The sequence below is a fragment of the Rattus rattus genome, chromosome X (genome assembly GCF_011064425.1).
Source record: "Rattus rattus isolate New Zealand chromosome X, Rrattus_CSIRO_v1, whole genome shotgun sequence".
Taxonomy (NCBI): Eukaryota; Metazoa; Chordata; class Mammalia; order Rodentia; family Muridae; genus Rattus; species Rattus rattus.
Window position 1 is genome coordinate 101,558,835 of NC_046172.1, and position 23,723 is coordinate 101,582,557.

The 23,723-nt window shown below is 42.1% G+C and overlaps 1 protein-coding gene across 1 annotated transcript in view; it reads right to left on the bottom strand.

Moving 5' to 3' along the window:
- The window catches only part of Tmem255a (transmembrane protein 255A), a 58,545-nt gene that overhangs the window by 29,901 nt on the left and 4,921 nt on the right, over window positions 1-23,723 (bottom strand). Inside the window, 7 exon segments of the mRNA XM_032889708.1 lie at window positions 2,320-2,408; window positions 2,794-2,865; window positions 4,598-4,641; window positions 4,644-4,665; window positions 11,579-11,668; window positions 13,990-14,052; window positions 21,842-21,984. Of these exon segments, the coding sequence (XP_032745599.1) occupies window positions 2,320-2,408; window positions 2,794-2,865; window positions 4,598-4,641; window positions 4,644-4,665; window positions 11,579-11,668; window positions 13,990-14,052; window positions 21,842-21,984 (523 nt within the window).

The following is a 23,723-nucleotide window of genomic DNA, read 5'->3' on the forward strand; positions in this document are numbered from 1 at the left end:
TCTCTCTCTCTCTCTCCCTCTTCCCTCTCTTTCCCTACTCTCCCCATTCCCCTTCGCCCTCTCTCCACATGTTCATGGCTGGCCTCTACCCCCCTGCACACCCCCTGCGCCTTTCTCTGCCTCTTCTCTCACAACTCCCCTCCCCATGGTCTAAATCAACTCTCTTCATACTATGTCAGTTGGTCTTATGGCTGGTAACTCAGGGAAAGGGATGTCCCATCATGGGCCTGCAAAGGCATCCCCTTCCACTTCATCATACTGAGCCTCTACCAAACATATTCCTCTTTCTTTCCTTCTTTCTTTCTTTCTTTCTTTCTTTCTTTCTTTCTTTCTTTCTTTCTATAAAACACAACACCCCTAGCTGGGCTACCTTGTCTGGCCTCAGTGAAAGAAGATACGCTTAGTCCTGTTGTGACCTGACACACCAGGGTGGGTGGGTACCCATTCTCTGAGGAGAAGGGGAAGAGGAATGAGGGGTGGGCCTTTAAGAGTAAAGAAAAAAAGAAAAAGGAAAAATTAAAAGTATTTCATAAACTAGAAAAAACATTCCTTCCTTAAAAATAATACTGGTAAGAGTTGCTTTATGAAGATCAGTTATTGTGAAATTTAGATTAACAAAAAAGAGAAGTTGGGTTGCGTCTCCACTGGGCATAAGAATAGAATATTCAGCTGTGCCCCAGATAAATGGGATTTAAGTAACCTTTTATTTTCTTTCTAATCTTTTTTCTGAAACATACCTATTGTAGAAACAAAAGTGTGGGTGTGCGCATGCATGCGTGTGTGTGTGTGTGTGTGTGTGTGTGTGTGTGTGTGTGTGTGTGTGTGTGTGAAATAGATTACTTCTTAGATCTCTCCATAGGCCTCCAAATCTCGAGCCCTATTCAGTTCATGGCAGTTCCCAGCCCCTACTCTTTGAGGTCATAAATCAGGAAAGAAGGGGGAGAGAGGGAGGTGGAAAAAACATCAGCAAAGAAAGGGAGTAAACAGAGAAAGGGAGAGAGTAAAAGAGAGAGGATGAAGAATGGAGGAAGTCAGATGAGAAGCTGGACATGAATATTTATGTGTCACCCTCCCACCTACGTAATCCTTATACCTCCTTTGAGTCTTTGAATTTCTCTTCCTCTACTGTCAGATAGTCCAAGGAAATGAGATTGGTATTAGCAAAGAAAGTGAAAGGGCCAGGTGAACTCTTCCCTTGCTGCTCTCTGTTTCCAGCCTGTCACATTTTAACCCTCAAACCTTCTTCTGAACTCGTCCCAGACCACTAAGAGGAAGAGAGTGTGTAGGAGTAGGTGGCTTCCCTTCCAGGCCTCTCTCCATCCACCTCTCCTGGGCTAGTTCTTCCTTCCCTGCCTTGGCCTTCAGCTTTTCTACACTAAGTCTGAAAATAGTCATGCATAGGAAAGCATGAGCCCACAACATGTTATATGAAGGCCTAGTCCTCATAATCTGTATCACATCGCTAATTCACCTAAGTTGTTCTTTAAAAAACAAATCGCTCCTGCTTTTATTGCATCCCAGCCATCTGCAATGTCTACCTGCTCAAGTTCATTTCCCATGCTGTATACCTCCGTAACTCCCAATCGCCTACAATGGTTAAGGCCAAAGTTCCTTTAGACAGTAGGTTCTTTGACATCTGACCCTGATTCCTGCTTTGTCTTCACCACCTACTACTGTATTTTCTATAGTTCCCTCCACTTAAGTCCTGACAACTTGCGAGCATATCTTCCCCACCCCCACATGCTTTGAGTTCATACCCTAAACTCTCCCTTATCCTTTGTCCTTCGTTGTGTCACCAGAGTCCTTGCTATAGCCACTGGTGCTCACCATGCTACGTTCACATATCAATTGCTCACCCATTTGCCTTTCCTACTAGTCTGACATCCTTATTCTCAGCACCTAATATTTGGAAGGAAGAACGGCTGTATTCCTAATTGGAAGGCAAAGAGTCTGGATGGTTTAGCATAACTGGCACCACCCTTGCTTCAGAGCATTCATATTTTGCTGTCCCCTTGGCTTTAAACCTCTTTTCTTGGCTATTTCCTTGACTTGCTTTCCAGTTTTCTTCAGGTCCCTTCACACATGAAACCTTTACAAACAGACATCCCATGCCCACTCTGTGTGTACACAGCTTCTCCCTCATTGATGTCTTCCTGCTTCATTTTTCTTTGAAACTCTATTCGCACCTAACATTATATTGTGTATTGTGTGTGCTCACATTCTCTCCTCTGCTAGAATATAAGCTCCTCACTAGTCTTGGCTCTCTTAGCACCCAATATGGTCAAACAACTACTTCTGTGCCCATGGCACCAGACTTACTTGCCACAGTTGTAGAGGTCACAGCAGAAGCAGGTGTTGCCCCGGATGCGAGGTGTGCAGAGTCCACGGCTAAGTTGAGGGCAGTTCACCTGAAGGCACAAAACAACAATGGGAGAAACTAGCACTGGACAGGATTGGTCCTCTGGAATTGAAATGTGAGTTAGTGACTGATGGAGACAGAATGATGGGTATAATATGCAAACGAAACGTGAGGCTACGCAGAAAGGTTGCTGTGCTTGTGCATAAAGCAAGAACCTATGTATCTGTGATTATGTTCAGCCCCAGCTACAGTCCTTAGTGCCCAACTCATAATTGTTAGAGGAGAGGAAGGACAAATGGAACAATTTATGTTATATTAAATGGATGTTAGGGAATGAGGATATGAGGGATGAGAAAACCAGGACACAGGATGAAAGAGAATCTGGTACAAAGGAATAGAGAGGCCATCACATGCATACTGAAATACAATAGTACCTCTTTAACTGCCTGGGTAAGGTTCCTCAAAGCCCTCGTAGAAGGAGTAATTTTGGATGAGGAAGTTATGACCTTATACAGGAAAAATCGAGTTAAGACAAACAGGATTATAGGCAAATTTATGGAAACTGTTATTAATATTTGCTCAGTTGGCAAATTAACACAAGAAAGCTATCACAGTGAAATCAAGAGAGTCACTGCAATAGGGTTGCATTGTTTGAGGTTGCAAAAACATTTTTCAAAACTAAAAGTGTAAGACATAGTCTGTATTTACCTTCTCTTGCTTGCAAGAATGTTTTTCAAGTTCCCTTTGCAATAAGGGTGCAGTAAAGTACTTTCACACTTTGGCTTTGTTGCAGAAATATTCCTAGTAAACAGACACTTTGGGTCCTTCATATTGGGTCCTTCATACAAGTGCCTGTTGCCTTTTGATATGCTGTTAGCACACACACACATTTTATTCCTCCTTCTAACCCAGGAACAATTAGAAAAATGGTAACTTTGTGGTTGCTGACCAACAATGGTGGGAACCAGATGGTACTACCATAATAAAAGCATTTAACATCATGCCTTGGGAGCAAGACTGTGACTTTGTCTAACTCCAAGGACACCGTTCCTGTTAAATTTTGTGTAAAGTGGCTCCCCGGGAGGTTGTGTGATGTAGTGGTCATTTTGCTTCTGCCTTTATTTTTTCCTTTCCAGTCACAGGTATGCTATCTTTCAATTTTTTTTTGTATTTTTTCTTCATTCTTTGAGACATTAATACAGTGCATTTTCATCCTATTTGTTCCCTTTCTTAACTCATGCTATGCCCATTCCCTGCTTCCCTACCCACCCAACTTTTCTTCTCCCCTCTCTGGGGAGTCCGAGATGTGTGCTGCAAATGAACTCTTGGGTATATCCTCACTGTGCATGACTTTCATTTTGAGATTAACAGAGTACCAAATTGCTAACAATCCCAGAAACATGGGTAGAATTTCATACATTGGAATCCACTAGTTTGGAGGTGTTTTGTGATTTGCTGAATTGAAAGTGCACGCCCCCCACCCCCAGTGTTGCCACTGCTATTGCCTCTAGATGAAGCAACAGAGAACACAGGGCATGTGTGGGGTAAGAAAGAAATACTCTCAGGATTACTAGGCTGGCCTCTTAGACTAACAAGCTGGGCCTCCTTAGAACCTTGAGATAGACCAGATTGCTCAGTTATCCTGATTTGAACTGCAGAGCATTCTATGTGTGGCATTCAGGCTCTGCCTTCTCAGCACAGTGTTTTGGTGGGATTCCTATCTTCTTCCAGCTGAGCACCAAGTCCAGGCAACTGAATCATTATTGGCAGAGATGGGAGAGGGACACACCATGAGAGACTTCTGGCTGGGGTCAGAGGGCCACCCTATGGCCGTAGAACAAAATTAATCTGATTAGGCCTCATGAGGCTCCAATCTATGACATGTCCTCATTAACACCGTGCTTTGACCCAGTGAACAAATAGCGTAAAGCACCTAGTAGTAAACCTTATGTCTATGGAAAGAAATAATATAGAGTGTTTCCTGGCTTAACAGTTGTTTTAGCAGTTAAGAGCACTTGTTGCTTTTGCAGAGGACAGGGTTCGATTCCCAGCATCCACATGGTGTCTCATAACTATGTGTAACTCCAGTACACATGTGGTGCACATACGTACATGCAGGTAAGACACTCATATGCTTTAAAATGATAAATAAATATTTTTTTGGCGAAGAAAGGTTGTTTCAGATAAAACAAGCGACTTTCCCATGAGGTAAAGACATGCAGCATCGTTGTGGCTCACCTCCTCAGCTTCCCTCTGGGATGTCTTGGGAACATAGTGGCACGGTTAGCATAGAGTGGTTTCAAATCCTATAAAGGGAAACACCAAACCAAAAGGGTTTTGGCTTTGTAAAGCAAAACATCAAGAGCCCTGCTTGCCAATATAAGATTGGTAAACACACACACACACACACACACACACACACACACACACACACACACACACACACACACACACACACACACACTCAGTCCCAGAGGCAGTAGGTTACGTTAAATTCTAAAAGCTATCTATTGGGGGCCCAAGAATGTATGGATCAGGCAAGATCATTCTAATAACTGCTTTCTGTTGAACTACTTCAGTTAATGAGAAACCAGGAAGATTGATTGAAAAATGAGTCTCTTGAAATTTCCTCCTTGTTCTTTTTTTTCCCCTTCTAGGCTTTGTCTCCTTGCAAACAGTCCCTAGGGAGCAAGACTCCAAACTCCAGGTTATTGCAATATTGCACTTCTAAATAGAGAGAGCAGAGCCAGAGCGTGGCTTTAACTATGAAGTCTCATTATCACCTGAGGATAATGAGGATAAGGGCTGACTGATTTGTGCTCCCTGCTGTTATTTCCACACCTTTGCAAAAGGAAGAGGCAAAGAAATCAGTGGCTGGAGGATGGGCGGCTACTTAGTTGGCTGTAGATTTTAACTCAACTGTACTGCAAGCCATTTCCACTCTCCTACATAGATAAGTAAAACTGTCAAACTCAAAATGGTACTTCTAAGGCAAAGGGGCGGGTGATGTGGAGATCAAGGACAGTTGATTTACTCTGCTGGCTTTCTGATGAAACTCTCAGACATGAGTGTTGGAAAGAAGAGACAAGTCAGATATGCCTGGAAACTTGTAACTTGTAACCAGAAAATGCTGTCATTTGTACAACTGACACTAAGCATCCCTGTGTAGTAGGGGGGTCTTTGGACAAAGTCACATTGCCTAAGACACTGGTTTATGCAAAATGGCCTTAGGGGCTTAGTTCAAAGTGCCCAGGCAGAAAGGATTTATTTGTCTTTTGCCTTTCCCCTTCTGCCTCATTTCCGATCCTGATGGTTATTTTTCCTGTACCTGTGATTTAGAATCCCCTATACTTGGCATTGAGTGCCTCTTGCCTTCTATTCTGTAACCCCATCAATGACCTGGGACTTTCCATTGGCTCATGCTCCATAATTCTTTTCACTGTTCAGTGTTACAAAAGGGTATTGCTTGTTATTTCAGTCTGGAGTTGGACTAGAAAGGAAGGAGGACTCTCATGCTCACAACTGGCAGGACTTATTTTCTATGATGGAGTAACAGCCTATTCGTTATTATTGTGCTCAAGAAAAAGGTTTCACCGTAGTGGTGTCCATAGCCCTATATGACCTGGTTTGTCATTCAGCTACTGACATTAAATAAGACAGGGATGCAGGATGATTGCCCATTCACTATGTCTGGTTGATATTCTACACTTAATCCCCAGAAGGGCAGGAACAGGCAACTCATGGGTGAGAAGAGGTCATTGACCCTGAGCCTGAAGGGCTGCCCACCTTGGCAAGAAGAGATGGAAAGGGGTACCGCTATACATTAGATGACTGCTATGTGACAGGCCCTTTTAGGACATGCTCATGGCCTATTATTTAATTTCACTCTCTTTCTAACCCTGAAAGGTAAATTTCTATTATAGACACTTGAGAGAAAGAGAAATTACAACACAAGAGAGTAAAGTGACTTTTTCAGCTAATGAATGGCCATGGTTGGGAAGATGGAGAAAGAAGGGGGAATAGAAAAAACATTAGGTCTTGGTGAAATTCTGATTCACTCAAGTTGAAGAAACATAGCAAGGCAATGTTAACGGTTCTCACTGACAGGACAAGCTGGCTTTAACCCGACCAAGGTGAGCCGGGATCTAAATACGACTTTCATTTAAGTAATCCAGGTATCTTTGAGCAGGTCCCATGTTAGAGGATACATTTTCTTTTTTTTTTTTAAAGCTCTTCCCCCCACCTCCGGAGCTGAGGATCGAACCCAGGGCCTTGTGCTTGCTAGGCAAGCACTCTACCACTGAGCTAAATCCCCAACCCCGAGGATACATTTTCTTAAAGATGCACCCAGCCTTAGCTCATGGCATACATTATAACTAAAAGAAAGCAGCTTTGTAGAAAGGAAGCTGAGCCTACGATCAAAGGAAATGTTTATTAGTAGGCAGTACCACAGCCTTAGACAGACATGATGGGATCCTGTGGAGACATTTGATTCTGTAGCAGGAAGCCACATGGTCCAAACCAACCTCTCCTTTAACAGCTACAAGAACAGACCATGAGGACAAAGGTACCTTTCTCAAGTACCCAAGTAGTGCTGTTCTTATGACAGTGGTTGGAATGACTCTTACAGGTTTGCTAGTGATTGGAGTATTAAGTTCCACATTACATGACATAGGCTAGAATTCATAAGGCATGATAAAGTAAAAACCCATGTTGTCTTAGGTCTGGAAATCAGGGTGAGCCAGACTTGTTGGCAGCTGAAAGGGAGCAAGGTGTCAACTCAGGAAGGTCACAGCATGCCTCCTCCTTACCAACTCTCTGTCCAGAGGTGGAGTGTGGTGGGGTGGGGGAGCGACAGCGACAGAGAGACAAAGACAGAAAGAAACTGAGGCTGCAGGGGAGTGTGGCCTGACTTCAGAGACAGAAAGGCAGCTAATGGATCTGTGATTTAACAGCATCATGATACCATCAAAATCTATAAAATATAATACCAAAGTGCAACCCATCAAGTATAACATTTACAAAGGGGCTTAGAGGTGGCTAGATTGTTGTGGTTCCATAGTGAATAATAATTACTAAGTCGACAAGATCTGGGATCACCCCTGAGACAAGCCACCAGACATATTTGTGAGAAATCATTTAGGTTAGCATAAGATCATGCCTGCAAATGATGATCTTGGTCAGGTTAAATGAAGCAGAAGACTCACCCTAAAGGACAGTGACAATATTTCCTGTGCTGGGGTCCTGCACTGAAAAAGTAGAAAGGGAGCGGAGAACCAGAATTTCTCCTTCCTGATTTCTGACTGCAGATGTAATGGCAGCATGGCTTCAGGCTCCTGCCACCATGGCTTCCCTGCCATTGTACCCTGCCTGTACCCACAAACTGTGAGCAAAATTAAACCCATCTATAAGTTGCAATTGTCAAGGCATTGTTATAGCAACAGGAACAGTAGCTAAAACTGTGATCATCACAGAGAACTTCCCAATAAATAGAGGCTGGAAGTTGATTCATCATTGCCTTCCATTGAAGCCAATGATCTAAACTATCGGACCCATACGGGAGATAGAAATCAAAATCATAATGAGACACTGCCTCACACTCACAGGCACAATCACATAATAATGGAAACTGGTGACGCTGTGAAGAAATCAGAATCCTAATACATCGATGGTGAATAAAACATGGCACAGCTATTTCGGAGAACAGTCAGGCAGTTCCTCAATGAAACACAGTTATCATATGTCCTAGCAGTTTTGCTCCCAAGCAGAAAGGAAATGAGAATGCAAATATGCCCATTCAGAACCATGTGCCCAAATGGGAACCAGATCACTGTCTATAATCGTAAAATGGAAGAAACAACGTAAATGTCAATATAGTATACCATTAGTACACCATAAAAAGGAATAAAGCACTGATCTACAGTGCAGCGTGGATGAACTTTGAAAACATTATACTAAATAAAAGGAGCCAATCATAAAATCCACATATAGTGTTCCCTTAGTATGAAATGTCTAATATAGGAATATCTATTAAGGTGAAAGCATATTAGTTGTTGGGGAGGATAGAGAGACAGGCTATAATGGACAAAGGGTATAAGGATTCTTTTTGATATGCAAAAAAATCTAAAACTGTTGTCTCCATGCCACTGTGAATATACTAAAAAAAAAATTTAAACATGAGTGGAAGAAAAAAAAGAAGAAAAGGAAGCCATTTTAGCTCATGATGCTATGAAAATCTACAACAGGCTTCTGAGCCACTAGGCCTAGGTTGCCATGGAAACTGTCTCAGAGTGAGTACTGCTTGTCAAATGGGGATAATAATGCCTGCCCTACTTATCTCACAGGATTGTTGTAGGTCTCAAATGAGGTAATAGATGTGAGGACACATTGAAAGCTAAATGTCATACATAAAAACAAAGAATTAGTGTTGCTAGGATGTCTCCTATTGAATAGAAAATAGCGTGCGACTATGACTGACTGCAAGCAATGATACAAAAACATATATATATATATATATATATATATATATATATATATATTCAGAGAGTAATATGTGAGGACCACAATAATTGCTATGTTAGGGGACAGAATTATAACCAGTAACAGTTACTAATATATCATTTAGGAATAAAAAAATCCAGGCGAATGAAAGATGTCACCTCTCAGCTAAAACCAGAATATAGATATTTGATGGAGGATATAATATTTATGTTCCTGGCCCTCAAAAAAATCAGAGAAAGGGCATCTCTCTCCAATACCTTATTGTTCTCCCCACATAGATTATTTCCTAAATTACTGTTTCAGAGTTGAGTTAGGTGATAACATTAATGGTATGCTCTCCTTTGATCTTGCCAAAAAGGGGCTGCCTCTTCTGTCTGGAAGAAGACTCCAAGAACGAGCTTCACTTAAAACAATGTATTCCTGATGCACATCTACTCACATCCTTGACACATCTCCAAATGACCTCGAATTAACAACTAGTCAATGACTAAAGTACAACAACATGCCATGTGACCCACAGAAAAATTTGGTAAGCTAAATTTGCTCTGATTCAACTATTGTAGAAAATACAGTTTTCAACAGTTCACAAAACATCTTCATTTTCCATGTTTAGTTCAGTTGAAGAACTGAGTTTGCTCCGAGACTTAGCTGCTACATCTTGCTCTTGATTTTGGTCTTTAGAGAACATCAGGGCTACTTAATGATTTCCCATGTCCAAGGCTCTTTTGTTGTTGTTTTTCTCATCCCCTTCTCCCACTGAAAAGTATTTTTTAAAAATATGCTTTATGACCACATTGGTATGAAAATGAATATATCTATGTTATGTGTCAAATGTTTTGTCTCAACCTAAAAGTTCACCATTTTTCTTCTTATTTGAGAGGAAATAATGCCATTTTTGTGGCACTCTAAAATTAGTATGAGTTCTAAGCACTATGCTTACTATGGTTAATGGAAAAGTTGTTCCTGGGCCAGAAATCTGGAACAGTGTGAAACAGAACATGGTAAAAGAAGGGCAAGAGCAGGAGGTGCTACGTAGGCTGCTAGTGGGGAGAAGGCATCAATAGCCTTAGCCAGCTTTGAACACTATGAATTATAATACCAACCATCCAGGCAAAACGCACCCACTTTAGTGGCAACTCTTATGGGTGGGAATCAAGCACTCTGTAATTGGACTTGAAGCCCACCGCATAGGAGGGAATCTGTGCTGGAAATCTGCTGCAAAAACCGTGGTGAGGGAAGTCACAGGCCCTAAGGGGGGACCATAATTCCATTGTTTAGCTAAATTGACACAATATTGAACCACCTTCTAAATATCTATGTTTATACAAATAGACAATTATCACTCTCAGCCTTAGTCACAGGAGCCTTCCTTTCTAGTGAACTGTGATAAATGCAGAGACTTACAATTGCAAAAGGTGTGGAGGATCATTGACAGTTGAGTGCTCAGCCCTAAACATGACATTTATACCGTACCCTCGAGGCTCAGGAAATACTGTAGAAGATGGGGCAGAAAGAATGTAAGGGCTAGACACTACGGAGAGGCGCTGAAAACATGCTACCTTCAGAGGGAAATAAACATTTTTTTGACAATTGTGAATGCATTTTCTGAGTATGTACATTAGCAGCCAGGCACAAATCCAAGAGGAGCCCAGGAAACCCTAACTCATATGCCATATGATTTCCTACTGGTAAATTCAGCAAAAAGGGAATGCCTTTGCCTTCAGTTATGCACCCACTGGTGATGCCACCAGGTTCCAATGGATAGTCCCAATCAAATGGTCCCACAGATACCTCTAAACAAATAAGAGGATTCATACACAAAACAAAAATTACGTATCTGGGAAAGGGACATGGAGGGAGGAGGGGCTGTTGATAGGAGTGGGACAGAGATAAAAAGAAGAGAGACAAAGGCAGCGATCAAGATGCATTTATCTATATGCATGGAATTGTCAAAGAACTAAAGTTAAACATGGGGAACAAGGTCTTCTACAGACATCTCAATGGGTGTGCTCTTAGTCACAGAGACCTAGAGTTCAGGAGTGAAAATGGCCCTTATCCAATGCACAGCTTCTGCAGAGTGGGAAACATTTGCTATCTGGACTGAAGGACTGAACTCAGGGTGGGGGGTTTAGCTCTAACTTTCTCCAGACTTCCAACTTCATCATGACATCCCAACCACTGTCACAGGAACAGCATTTATTTGGGTACCTGAGAAAGGTACCTTTGTCCTCATGGTCTGTTTTTGTAGCTATTGAAGGGGAGGTTGGTTTGGACCATGTGGCTTCCTGCTACAGAATCAAATGCTCTATCTGCGTCTCCACAGGATCCCATCATGTCTGTCTAAGGCTGTGGTACTGCCCTGCTGCTCTTTCCCCATCTCCAAGTCATCCCATTACCCAATGCCTGTGTCTTTGACTGTCCAAATTGTACTCACCAAAGGGCTACTCGCATCCCTATTGCCACTGGGAATAGCCTTCTCTGCTCTCTGGAGTCCAAGATGAACCCCCTATTTCACCTGGAGTCTGCACTGCCAGTTTAGGTCCAGTTTTCTAGGTGCTTACATTCTTCACTGATGTTCTCACCTTGACTACCAGCTATTGAAGACGGAGGAGGAGCTTCCTTCTCCCTTGTATACATGTGCCCCCTCAAAGCACTCAGTGCACATTCAAGGCAGGGTTATAGCATTGTATGATTCAACTCAAGGATAATAATACTCACAATGTGTCTGGCAGCAAAGACCCCATCAACTATAGCACAACAAAAAGCTGCAATCACACCAAAGCTGATAAACACGATAGAAGCCACCAGCTGCAGGAGGGAACAAAAGGAACATGCCTGTTAGCCTTCCAGAGATGCCGCTTTTGGAGACTAGGTAATCCCCAAGAGACTGCCAGCCAAAGCAGAAGTCTACTCTGTCACTGACGAGGGTGCTTTTTTCTTTTTCAGTCATGCAGGGTGAGTGGGTATGGACATAGGCAGGGAGGAAGAGAAGGGGAAACAGAAGCATTTTTGAAAACTATTTCAGGGTAGGGTCAGAAATTCATTCTGTGAACACCGAATGAAGAAGCTTGCTGTATCCAGTATGCTGTCCTTCCATCCTCAGATTCAGAAAAATGTTGGACCTTGGACAACATGTAATCCAACCCTGTATTTTATCAGTGAGGGAAACAGTGTTTCCAGTGTCTCTATTGTGAGTCTTTGATTTCTATACCCCTAACTCTGCTGCCTGAGTGGACACTGATGATAACAAGAGTGATTCTTGGGTTCTACATAAGTCTACATCACCATCACATTATGTATCATTGAACGAAGGGGATATTCAATTTACTACCAGTTAAGTGCCAGAGAGATTTTGCAAGAATTGATGTCTCTGAAATGGATAAATTCTCTGTGGTCTATATAAAAGTTTTCTTTCTCACTCTTTTTTTGGAGGGCATGGCTTCATGTAGTCCAGGCTGGTCTCAAATTTATTTTGTGACTATGTCTCATCTTAAACTTCTGATCCAGCCACCCAAGGGTTAGGAATACAGGTATGTACCACCATGCCTAGCTAGAAAATTTAAAATAATAAAACCAGATTGCCAAATTTATTGATCATGTTAGATAACGTAAATTTTCCTAAAGTCCATCTTCTAGTACCAAGGTGATGCTATAAATCAGGGTATGGTAGCATCACAATTTCAGAATGTCTTCAAGGACAAGGAGATATGATACACAAGCCTACAATCTGCTATGGTTGCCCTTCTGAACTACATGGAATCAGCATTTTTCTTTCTTGAGGCTTTTGGGGAGAAAGAGGAGGAAATAACATGGCATCAAGCTATTCCCCAGGGAGAAGGAAAAAAATCAAAGCCAAGACTACCCTAGGGTTCACCCACTTCAACAGGCTGAGAGGAAATACTTATCTCCTTTGGGAGTTGTTCAGAAACCTCTCTCCATAAATCTCACTTCACAGCACTGCAGATAATTGGTAAATAATGGATGAACGATGTCATGAAATTGGCATTATTAGCTATGCTATGATCAGCTCTACAATTAAAACTCCCCCATTATTTTGAATAATTTAAGCCCAAAGTGAAAACGAAACTGGCAAGGGATGGCGGCCAGGTGAAATTGAAGAAGAAACTATTAGAAGTCCCCTGGCAGTGATTCCCATATTGCTGGGGGAAGCACATGGGTAGAGTTCTGTGTCCCTAGAGCTAGTCCATTATTTGATTAAGCTTGATGTTAAACAGACCCCATTGCCAAAGTTTGGATGCCACTAAGAGTTGTCCAAGGTGAGTCTAAACTTAGTCCAGTGTCTGACCACTCACCAGACTTCCTGATCTGTAATTCTATAAAACTGTATTGCGAACCTCTCCATTCTACCCCTTGCCCTCAAGGAAGCCTGCCCAAAATTAAACAGGAAAATACAGCAGCTTGCTTTTAGGAGATTGTATTAGGACAGTGAACTATAAGCTTCACCTTCTGTCAAATGCTGGTCCTTCCTCTCAACTTTACTACGTACTTGCTTTGAACTATGGATGGCAAAGACACAAAGATAGTGTTGTGAAGTTGACTTCATAATTTTAGTTCGTCTGATCTATGTTTCAAGTACGTTTACCTTCTTTCTCTTTTTAGTTCTCAAGTGGTTCAGGAAGGCCTTGAACTCAGGATCACTCAAAGGTGACCTAGAGCTGAGCTCCAGATCTCCCCTTCTTAACCACTCGAGTGTCAGGAATAGAGGCATGAATCACCAGGCCCAGTTTATACTTATTTTCTTAATTGAAGTTCCCTAGATTATAATATCCCAAGAGATTTAAAAAAAACTTTGTGAAAAACTTTTCCAAAAGATTATGTAACCAAAAGGAAGCTATAAAAGTCACTAATATTCAGAGTTGCAGTAATGTATGTAACAGAAACCACCCGGCATTCTAGGCCAGACCAGCAGCCTGATTGAACAGCCGGAAGAATGAAGGAGAAAGCTTAAAGAAAAGCAAACCATCCTGAGAACACCGTAAGGTAAGTTCTCTGGAGGCTTAGGGGAAAAGGTGAAATAACAGTTTCCTCTGGGGCCAAATTTGCACAAGCTTAAGCAATGTATTCCTTATCCACATAAACACTGAGCTTTCCAGAGGACGAAAACTTACCATCTGCCGCTTGTTCTCAATCAGGTTTGATCCGATGATTCCAAGGAATGATCCGAAGCCAAGCTGTAAGACAACATAGCATTTAGGAAGACAATCCACTGTCCCACGCAATCAGTCCAGTCCTTGGCCAGCATTCAGGACAGAGGAAAAGAACTGGAGTGTAAATCTCAAAGTCACATGTAGCTTCTTCCACAAACACGCTATGTACAATGAAAGTATATTCGCCCATTATTTACAGTTTTCTCCTGGCGCAATGACTCACACTGAAAAAGAAGCTCGTGTGCCCCCAGACTAAAAGTAAAGATCAGGTACAGCTTTTTAGTGCCTGCCTGTTTCAATTTTAATATCCATTACCTAGCATATGACTTGTGATTCTGTAAGAGACCTATAATGGCGAGAAGCACGCGTTATCATCAGATCTCTATCTAGTTTTCAAAAGGACCTTCTATTCGGAAGCATGGATTATAGAATAAAGGTTTGCAAAGGCAATTTGTGATGCATCGGGCATAGTAATCAAGCTCAGGAAGTACTTTTGAAATCAGCAAGCACCTTAACCCGCACTAAAAAAAAAAAAATAGAAATAGAAAAGAACTTTTTTGGAAAGCCTATATTTGTGGTTGACCTACTGCAATTTATGTTAGCACTTACTTGCCTCTTTCTCCACCTCTGCTTCATTTATGGACAGAAAGCATTCATTAAAGGGTGAACAGAAATGGCAGTGTAAAACCCTGAAAAACAATTTCTCTGGTCTAAGTGGCCGGGATTATGGCTCAGTGTAGAAGATCCCATTGCCCTCTCAAGCTCTGCCATTAGTGGACTCAAGCTCGCCGGTCTCAGCTGAAAACGATCAGTAACCAACAGCTATTGGTGGAGATGGAAAGGGAAGAAGTAAAAAGTGGTGAGAATGGACCAATAAATCTTAACACACGTTCAGTGATATAGGTACCTCTCTTTAACCTCACTAATGGTCTTGCTTTGCACCCGCAGCCTTACCTCGACTCTCAGAAGCATCTCTTTCAACCCAAGACTCCCAAGTTTTACATCTAGGTTGGGAAATCTAATGAACCCAAGGATTGGAACAGATGGGTCCCAGTCCAGGAACTAACTGTTTGCCTCAAGACCCCAAGTATGAAAGACGCTGAAAGGAAACAAAGATTCCTTCTGCAGGACCAGCAACCATTCTTGGGAAGCCAAAGCTTATGTGTCAATGGATAGACTACTCCATCCCAGGATACTGAGATCATCCTCATGGAAAAGCTGACATACTTTTCTCCCACCCAATCTTCTTTAAAGTATAACTAAGACGTGTTGCTGCAAAATACACCAATGTAAACATAGTTATCACACTAACCTGGCTTACAAACACAGATCTTCTACTAATGTCTGTGTAATCTACAATTAACTAACCACTCAGCCTCTTTCCTTGTGTATAACACAGAAGGAACCACAGAAATGTTATCTTACAGAGCCTTGCAAGGATTAACACAAGCTATACAGTCAAATGACCTTTAATGGAAATAATACATTCAAATAGCTTAGCACATCTCCTGCTATTTGGTGCACACTGAGAAAATACTGTTTTGTTCTAGAGATTTGAATCATAATTTTAAATTTAAAAACATGTATTAATTTTTATATATAGATTTTTGCCTGCGTGGATGTCTATGCACCATGTGTGTGCAAAGCCCTCAGAGGTCAGAAAACGGTCCAAGATCCCCTGAAACTGGATTAACAGATGGTTGTGAGCTGCCAAAAGGGTACTGGGAATAATCAAATCCTGGAAGAGCAGCCACTGCGCTTAACCACGGAGACAGTCTTCCCCCAGTTTTACATTTTTTTAAAAAAAAGACATTTATGTGTTTAAGACTTTTTATTATGTATGTGTGTATGTTTGTTTATTCACACTCTCACACATGAGAGTGCTATGGTGTGGAAGTGGAAGTCAGAATACAACTTGAAAGATTCAGTCCTTTCCTTTCGCCACCTGGGTCCTAGGAATGGAACTCTCCGCTTGCTGAGCTTTGTGGCAGATGCCTTTACCTGCTGAGCCATCTCACTGACCCAAAAGACATTTAACTTTTGAACCACTTTAATGTGATTTGAACTGGAAAATTCCATCACTATGCATCACGTATGTGCTATGCCCGTAGTGGCCAGAAGAGGGTGCAAGATCACCTGAAACTGGAGTTACAAATGGTTGAGCTGATAGCTGATAGATGATAGATAGACAGACAGACAGACAGACAGATAGATAGGTAGATAGATGGCACGAGCGAACAACTACAACAAAATACATTATAATCATTATGGAAATACATCTTTGGGTATGTCTGGGTGGGTGTGTACAGAGATGTTTAACTAAGAAGGGGATGACCCACTTTGAGTGTGTGCAGGACCATTTCATGGGCTGGGTTACAGACAGCATATAAAGAAGGAAGCTAGGTGAGCACAAGCATCCCGCAGTCCTCTCTGCTTCCTCCCTCAGAGTACAATGTGAGCAGCTGCCTCTTGCACCTGCTGCCATACCTTTCCCTGCATAAGGAAACTGTGTCCCCTGCAACTGTAAGCTGCAGTAAATCCCACCTCTCTTAAATTACTCTTGTCAAGGATTTTATCGCAGCAATCGGACAAGTAATTAGTAGAGACCAGAAACAAAGACAGTGGCTATTCCTGACATTTTCAAACAACTCTTTGCTAGTGGTTACTGGAATAGATAGACGTAACACTTGTCGAACTGGCACTACAGAACTGGACATCTCAGGCCTATCTATTACATCATCTATGAGTCCTATTCTACTGCTTCTCATCCCATCTCATGTCAGTGAGTGTCGTTTAGTCCAATCTATAAGGAGTCATCACACCTGACCCGCATGAGCTCACGTCTACTAAAAGGCACAGAGTATAAGTTAAGGTGCCCAAGCTATAAAAACAAAGCACTACGTGAGCTAAGAGGAATTCATTCTGGACCAATTCCCTGTCCCTGCTACTCAGTGTACTCAGTGTGACCTTGGGCCTGTCTGTCAAAGACTCTGCTTCAGCTTTCTCATCTCTAAAATGGGATAGAATGGGGTCATCGAGATGACTTAGCAGGGAAGGGCCCTTAATGCCAAGCCTGATAACCTGAGTTCCATCTCCAGGATCCGTATTGTGTAAAAAGAGAGTTAATTTCTACAAGTTGCCTTCAGACTTCCCCACACACACACACACAGACCGTGACATGATCTGCTCATGTACTCCCACCTTCCCCCTGGTGAAAAATTAACAAACAAATAAATAATGTGATCTGAAAGCATTTTAAAAGCGAGAATCATTAAAGTATCTATGAGACAGTGTTGTCGTAAGGATCAAGTATAAAGATAAAGTGGCATTTGCTAAATAAGAGGTACCTCTAAATTTCCACAGAAGAGGAGGCATTTTATTTGGGTTCATTAGATGGGTGGGGCTCAATAGGAAAGAACTAGCATCTACTGAGTGATGAGTGAGAGCAATCACTTACCTGGATGGAAGGTAGATAAACTCACCAATATTGTTGAAAGACCTTACATTTAAAGAACCTTCCATTCACATATGTTCTTGTGCCCCACCCCTCCCAGCTTTAACTGCAGGAATGATGCAGGGTTTGGTAGTGTTTGCCATTTGACCAAAGGGGAAGCAGGCGTCTAGAGAATTGTAAGAACCCATTTCCTCTTACAGCACCTTAATCTCTAATGGACATCATAAGGCCTAAGAAGTCAGTGGCTTTTTGTGGGTTTTTGTTAGTGTTGTCTCTTACAACAGGGTCTCACTGTGTAACCCTGGCTATCCTAGACCTCACTCTGTAGACCAAGCTAGCCTTGAACTCACAGAGATCTCCCTGCCTTTGCCTCCTAGTGCTGGAATTAAAAGTATGGCCTACCACATCCAGGCCACTGTTTACAGAAAGTGTTCTCTTCAGGGAGTGAGAAGTCCTGTTTGACCATGAGCTCGGGGTAAAAGAAAGAAAGGAGCCAGCAGGTTCCTGAACATGGGCAGCTGCTTCTATCCGAATGCTAGCTCCTAGGGAACCAGAGAGACATCTCAGTGGTTATGCACACTAGCTGCTCTTCCAGGGGATCCGAGTTCGGTCCCCAGCACCTGTATGGTGGCTACCTCCAATTCCAGAGGACCTGAGGCCCTCTTTTTGCACGGTGCACAGGAATGCATACAAGAAACTCCTGTACACATAAAATAAAGGCAACTTTAAAAATATATGGTAATGGTGGCCCCCAAGTCCTAATGTCTAGACATGTGTACTTTCACTGCTATTTCCAACTACCTGAGCGAATAGTTTTCTTTCTTTTTTTTTTTTTTTTTTTTTTTTTTTTTTTTTTTTTTTTTTTTTGAGCTGGGGACCAACTCAGGGCCTTGCTTGCTAGCGAATAGTTTTTTTTGTTTTGGTTGCCCTTCATTTATCAAGTAAAAAGACAAATCACTAGAAATCAAAGGAAGATTAGAGAGTTTTTAATGGTTTGAGGGGGTTATTGTTTGTTTGTTTTTAGCCAAAGCCTCATTGAATAACTTAGGTGACCTCAAGGTTGTGTTATCCCTCCTACTTCATGCTCCTGTGTGCTGAGATTACAAGAGTAGGCCATCACCCCCAGCTGAAGGACTCTGGGGAAGGACTCTGGAGAATGGGCCTGTTCGTATTCCCATCCACTGCCCCAGACACCCAAGAGAGAGGCTCAGATGAACATTAACTGGGTATGTACCTTGTGTTATAGGACAGTGAGATGTGGGGTCAGGGAATCCAGGCTACAGTTGTCTGAAGCAGCCCATAAACCATTTCTGTAACTTTGAAATTCGAAAAATCTCTGAAAACTAAAAGAATTGTCTGATGCCAAATTTGGTGGTAATGCTTGATCTTGAACTCATGTGAGGATTTTTTAAAATAATCTTTACCCTACTTGATATTAAAATTCGTATTTTATGATTGGACTATAAAGGAACTTCTTAAAGCCCTACTGAAATGCTAGAAGCCATATCGCTGTAATTTTCTCCAAAATTAAAGTCTAAGTCCTGAAGTGTATTTTGCCTAAGTAATTGTGGAGCCTTATAAACAAAGGGAGTAGAGAATTCAAAGATGGTAGACTACACTGTGGACCCCAGGAGCTTAGAAATGATCCCACTGAGGACACCCCTTCTCAGGGGAGCAAGGGAGGGCGTGAGAGGAAGGGTGGCTAGATGGAGGAACTTGGAGGAGAGGAAAGAGAAAAAGCTGCATTTGGGATGTTACTCTTATCTAGGTAGAAAAAATAGCTGGTTTAAGAGTTTATATAGTTACATAGTTACTTACTCCCTAATAACCAAACTGTTCAATTAGCAAAAGCACTCTGTTCCCAGACACATCTGGGTTCTGGGAGGCATTTACTTGCAGAGGTAGGAGTCCTAATTGTATTTGCTATAACACGATCTGACCTATAAACGTAAATGGATTTTCGACTGTTCAATCTGCTATCTTCTCTGCTTCGCTCTGTATAATTAAAATACATTTTAAAGAAATTATCTACAGGCATTCAGAGAGCAAATTTGTAAAAGTTAAACCAGTGTGTGTTGCGGGGAGGGGGTTGAAGGAGAAATACACCATCCTCTCCGGGTAGTTCTCTTAGTAACACACACACACACACACACACACACACACACACACACACACACACACACACACACGGGGGGGGGGGAGGGGAGAGAGGGAAGAGGGAGGGAAGGAAGGAGGGGAGGGAGGGAGGGAGGAGGGAGGAGGGAGTGCTAGCTGAACATCAAGTACTTGATAACAGCAATCAGGAGTCCTTATTCCTTTGTTAATGTATTCCAACCTAGCCTCCCACAGTCAGATACTCTACAGAGAAGGTTTGTACTAGTATGAAAAATGCCCTCCCTTCACCCACAGCCACTCTGGATCTTGGCCTGAGCATTCGCTCTTCGGTTGGCAACATTTCACTAATGCAGCTACCCGAAGCACACAAAGTCACACAGACCCTGTCAATTCCTTTCCAAGCCACCAAAATGCTCTCACCCCCTCTCCTTTCTTCTCCTCCCCTTTGCTTGCTTTTAAAAATAAAACCCAATTCTGCTGACAGATGATTTTCTTGCCTCACCACAGGAAGTGGACAGGGTGAGTTCTCATATCACATGTTTAACAGAGGGCCCTGGGCACAAACTGGTATCTGTGAGACACCTGCCCTAAGCTGGGGGTGGGGTGGGGTGGGACCCCTACCTTCCTCCAAATTGCAGAACATAGGCTTGAAGAAGGTCCAGACCCCACATCAGGCCCAGTCTTTGAAAGAGCTCTTGAGTAGACTGTGGAATGGAATTGGTGACCTAGGCAACAGGCTCCAAGCTGGTCCCTCATAGCGACGGATTGTTAAAGGCATCATCTTTAACCTCTTCTCTTTTGAGTGAGAACAAGAAAGACAGGCAGAAGCCCTAAAACCATGTCTGATCTCTGCTGTGCTAATTTTTTTTAAATGAGCCATTCCTAACATCTTTCTTCTCTTTAGCAATTACAATTCAGGAATCATTTAATTGTTATTACAGTAAGATTCAATCTCTAGACTTAAGACTGGGGTTAAACAGCACTATTCATAGACCCAAACGAGGGGTGTTTGTTTTGACAGACTCTCACTATGTTACCAAGCTAGTAAATGAGGTTTTTTTATGTAGCAAATTCCATGTTGACAAAATGGATTGCATGCACTGCAGGGGAGGGGAAACTATCCACTGGACTATAAAAAGAAGTCATTAGAACCTTGATTCTTAGTTATTATCTGAAATGAGAAAACAGAAGCTATTACTGACGTTCCATAAATGGACTGTCAGTCACCGGTATTCTATGGCTATGAAGGCCAGACCATTACAGGAGCTATCCTCTGTGAAGAGGGCAAGTTCCACACAGTGAAGGGTTAATGGTAGGGGCTTTCTGTAGGAGCAGATATATTGTCTGGTTTTAACCAAGTTAGCACTAGCAAAATGGACGAGAGGTTGAGATCCCATTGAGAAATTGTAAATTGAAGTTGACCCTGATAGCAAATGACCAGCAAAAAAAAAAAATGGCGCCATTGATACTTCTGCCTCCCGTAGGAGCTTTTAGTCAGACACTCTGCAAAAGCCACATTTTAAAGGATTTTTAAAAGACCAGTAACTGTGATAACAACTTAAACATCTCTGATAAGAAGCCAATCAAAAATATTCACAAATTGTGCATTGCTTATTTGAAATAAGTGTTTTTAGGCATTATCTTGAATGACAAACTTTGCACTAAATATATAACATCCTAAAACATTTTACTGTTTATATAAAAAGATATTAAAATTGGAATTTCATTTTCAGCTAATGTTGGAGTTTCCATTTTACATACATTGTGGGAATGTATATATGATCTACAGATGAATAAACATGCATGTATTAAGAATATGTCTTCTACTCCTTTTCTTGGCAGGACCCCTTTGCAAATGAATGAGTGCTGTTGGCCAGACAAAGTAGAGGTGTCAGATTCTAGGAAAGATCAGGTGACGTCATATAGGAAAACAAACACTGAGAGGCAGGAACTTAGCTCGAATTAATGTTGCTAGAAAGGAGCATCTCCTAACACCAGAAAAAGCAAACCCTAGACAATAAGATGACTTGCTTAGCATCCCAGTCTTAGCGGACAGAGACCCTGGGATGCTTCTAAGTCTCAGTCAATCAGTGTTCTTCCTAAGGAGTCGCCTTTCTGTGTACTGACAAAGAGGAAATCAGAGAAAACATTATAAATTCTAAACAAATTGAAAACCATCACAGAAAAGTCACGAATGCTGTAGCAAGCAAGCTCCAGAGGCCGACCTATGCTCTCTGTACTTACAATAACTCCTGGGTAATAACCGCCCACGGTCACATTCTGGGTCCTGGTAGTTGCAGCAAGGCCCACCGTGAGAATTAACACGGACACAATAAGCAAAGTAACGGTAACGTAGATGGAGTTCCGCTTCCTCCTATTGAAGGCTCCTGCAAAAACAGAGAGACATTGAAATTGCTCATTCATCTGGGAAAAAGAAGAGAATTTTTTTTCTTTTTCTTTTTTCGGAGCTGGGGACTGAACCCAGGGCCTTGCGCTTGCTAGGCAAGCGCTCTACCACTGAGCTAAATCCCCAACCCCTAAGAAGAGAATTTTTACTCATAAAATTTTTCTTTCTTCCCCCTATTGGCAACTGGGGTATCTCTAGGGAATGGAATTATGGCGAAAGAACAGAATGCAGTCATTAGGTGGCACTCTCCTAATAAAAAAAAAAAATTGCTTCTTTGAAAATAAACAACCAGTATCTAACAGCAAGACAATTTTGTGTTTTTGACATTCTAGAAAAGACGTGTCATGCCCACTCCGTGGAGTGTTTTTTAAGGCAAGTTATAAAAGCATACGACGAATGGGAAGTGTTCGTATGAAGGTATTAAGCGAAAATATTATAAAGCCAGTAGGTAACTAAGAACCTTTTTACTTAGAAGCTAGAGATAGGAAATTTCATTTTTAGTGTAAATATCAGAACTGAGCCAGGTACCAGCATCTTTATTTTTTCATTTATTTCTGACATTTGCTGCCTCGTGCATAAACTTAAAAATGGTGCGTGGGCCAGATGTGTCACATAACAAATGTTCGTAATAAAGTAAACGGTTGAAGGCTATTAGTCCACAAAGATTTGTATCGGGGGAAGTAGACTAGAAAGATATGACTTCCACACATTTATGCTTATGTGAGGATGACATAAATATAAACGGCAAGGAGCCCCTGCTCCTCCTGCTCAGGGCTTATCAGACAGGATAGCTCCAAGCAATTCTTTTTTCAAAACCAAGCTTATTAAGTCAGATAGAAAAAATGGTATCTAGGCTCAGTTTAATTTACAATTTTTAAAGAACCAAGCACTGCTCTATACTAGGAACTAAACACTATCCTACTCTATGCCGGCTTTTTTTTTTTTTCCTAGCACAAGGAAGGGGTCCTCCACAGGAAATACAATGGGAAAATTAACCACCTAGGAGTTCTCAGAAGAAGGAAAAAAAAGCAACAAAGGGGCAAGGGTATTAAGATCCAGTTCCCTTGAAGCCATAGGAGGATAGGGACAAAGAAGCAGTGGGTAGCTGTATGTTATATGCTTTCAATATCGTGGATGGGACTAAAGAGAACCTTTGGCTCTCTGCCTGCAAGACATAGCACTCCGAGAGACCTCCCTGCACCTCTGCAAGCTGTGGGCTAGAGAAGTTGACCAGACTGCACTACTGTTGGGTGACAGGGAGAGAAAGAAAAGAGGAAGGTGGAAAGAGAAAGTCAAGAGAGACCCAGGAGGCTTGTCGGTAGTGAAAGCGCATCGGGAGCAGCGGCTATGGCCGTTCTCACAACCTCCTGCAGAAACCTCTTTCCACATAGAAGAACAGTGTCTATGCCACCCTGGCTTTCCCAGGGTAATCTTTGCTGAAGGCTTTAAGGTGGGTGGGGGAGTGGAAGGAGCTGTCGGCCTCCCCTGACATCATCCTTGAAACTAAGAGGTGTGACTCATCAGGTACAAGTCTAATACAATACTATTTATTCTAAGACTGTTTTACACCAAAATGTAAAAGCGGTTTGAGCAGGTACCGGCCCCTATCAAACATTAAAGTTCTTGTCTCACTGTGGGAGGGGAGGGAAGGGGAGTTGCAAATGAATCTGCTGTGCAGCGAGCTAGGAAGCCATCTCCCATGCAGAAAGCCAGGAAGGT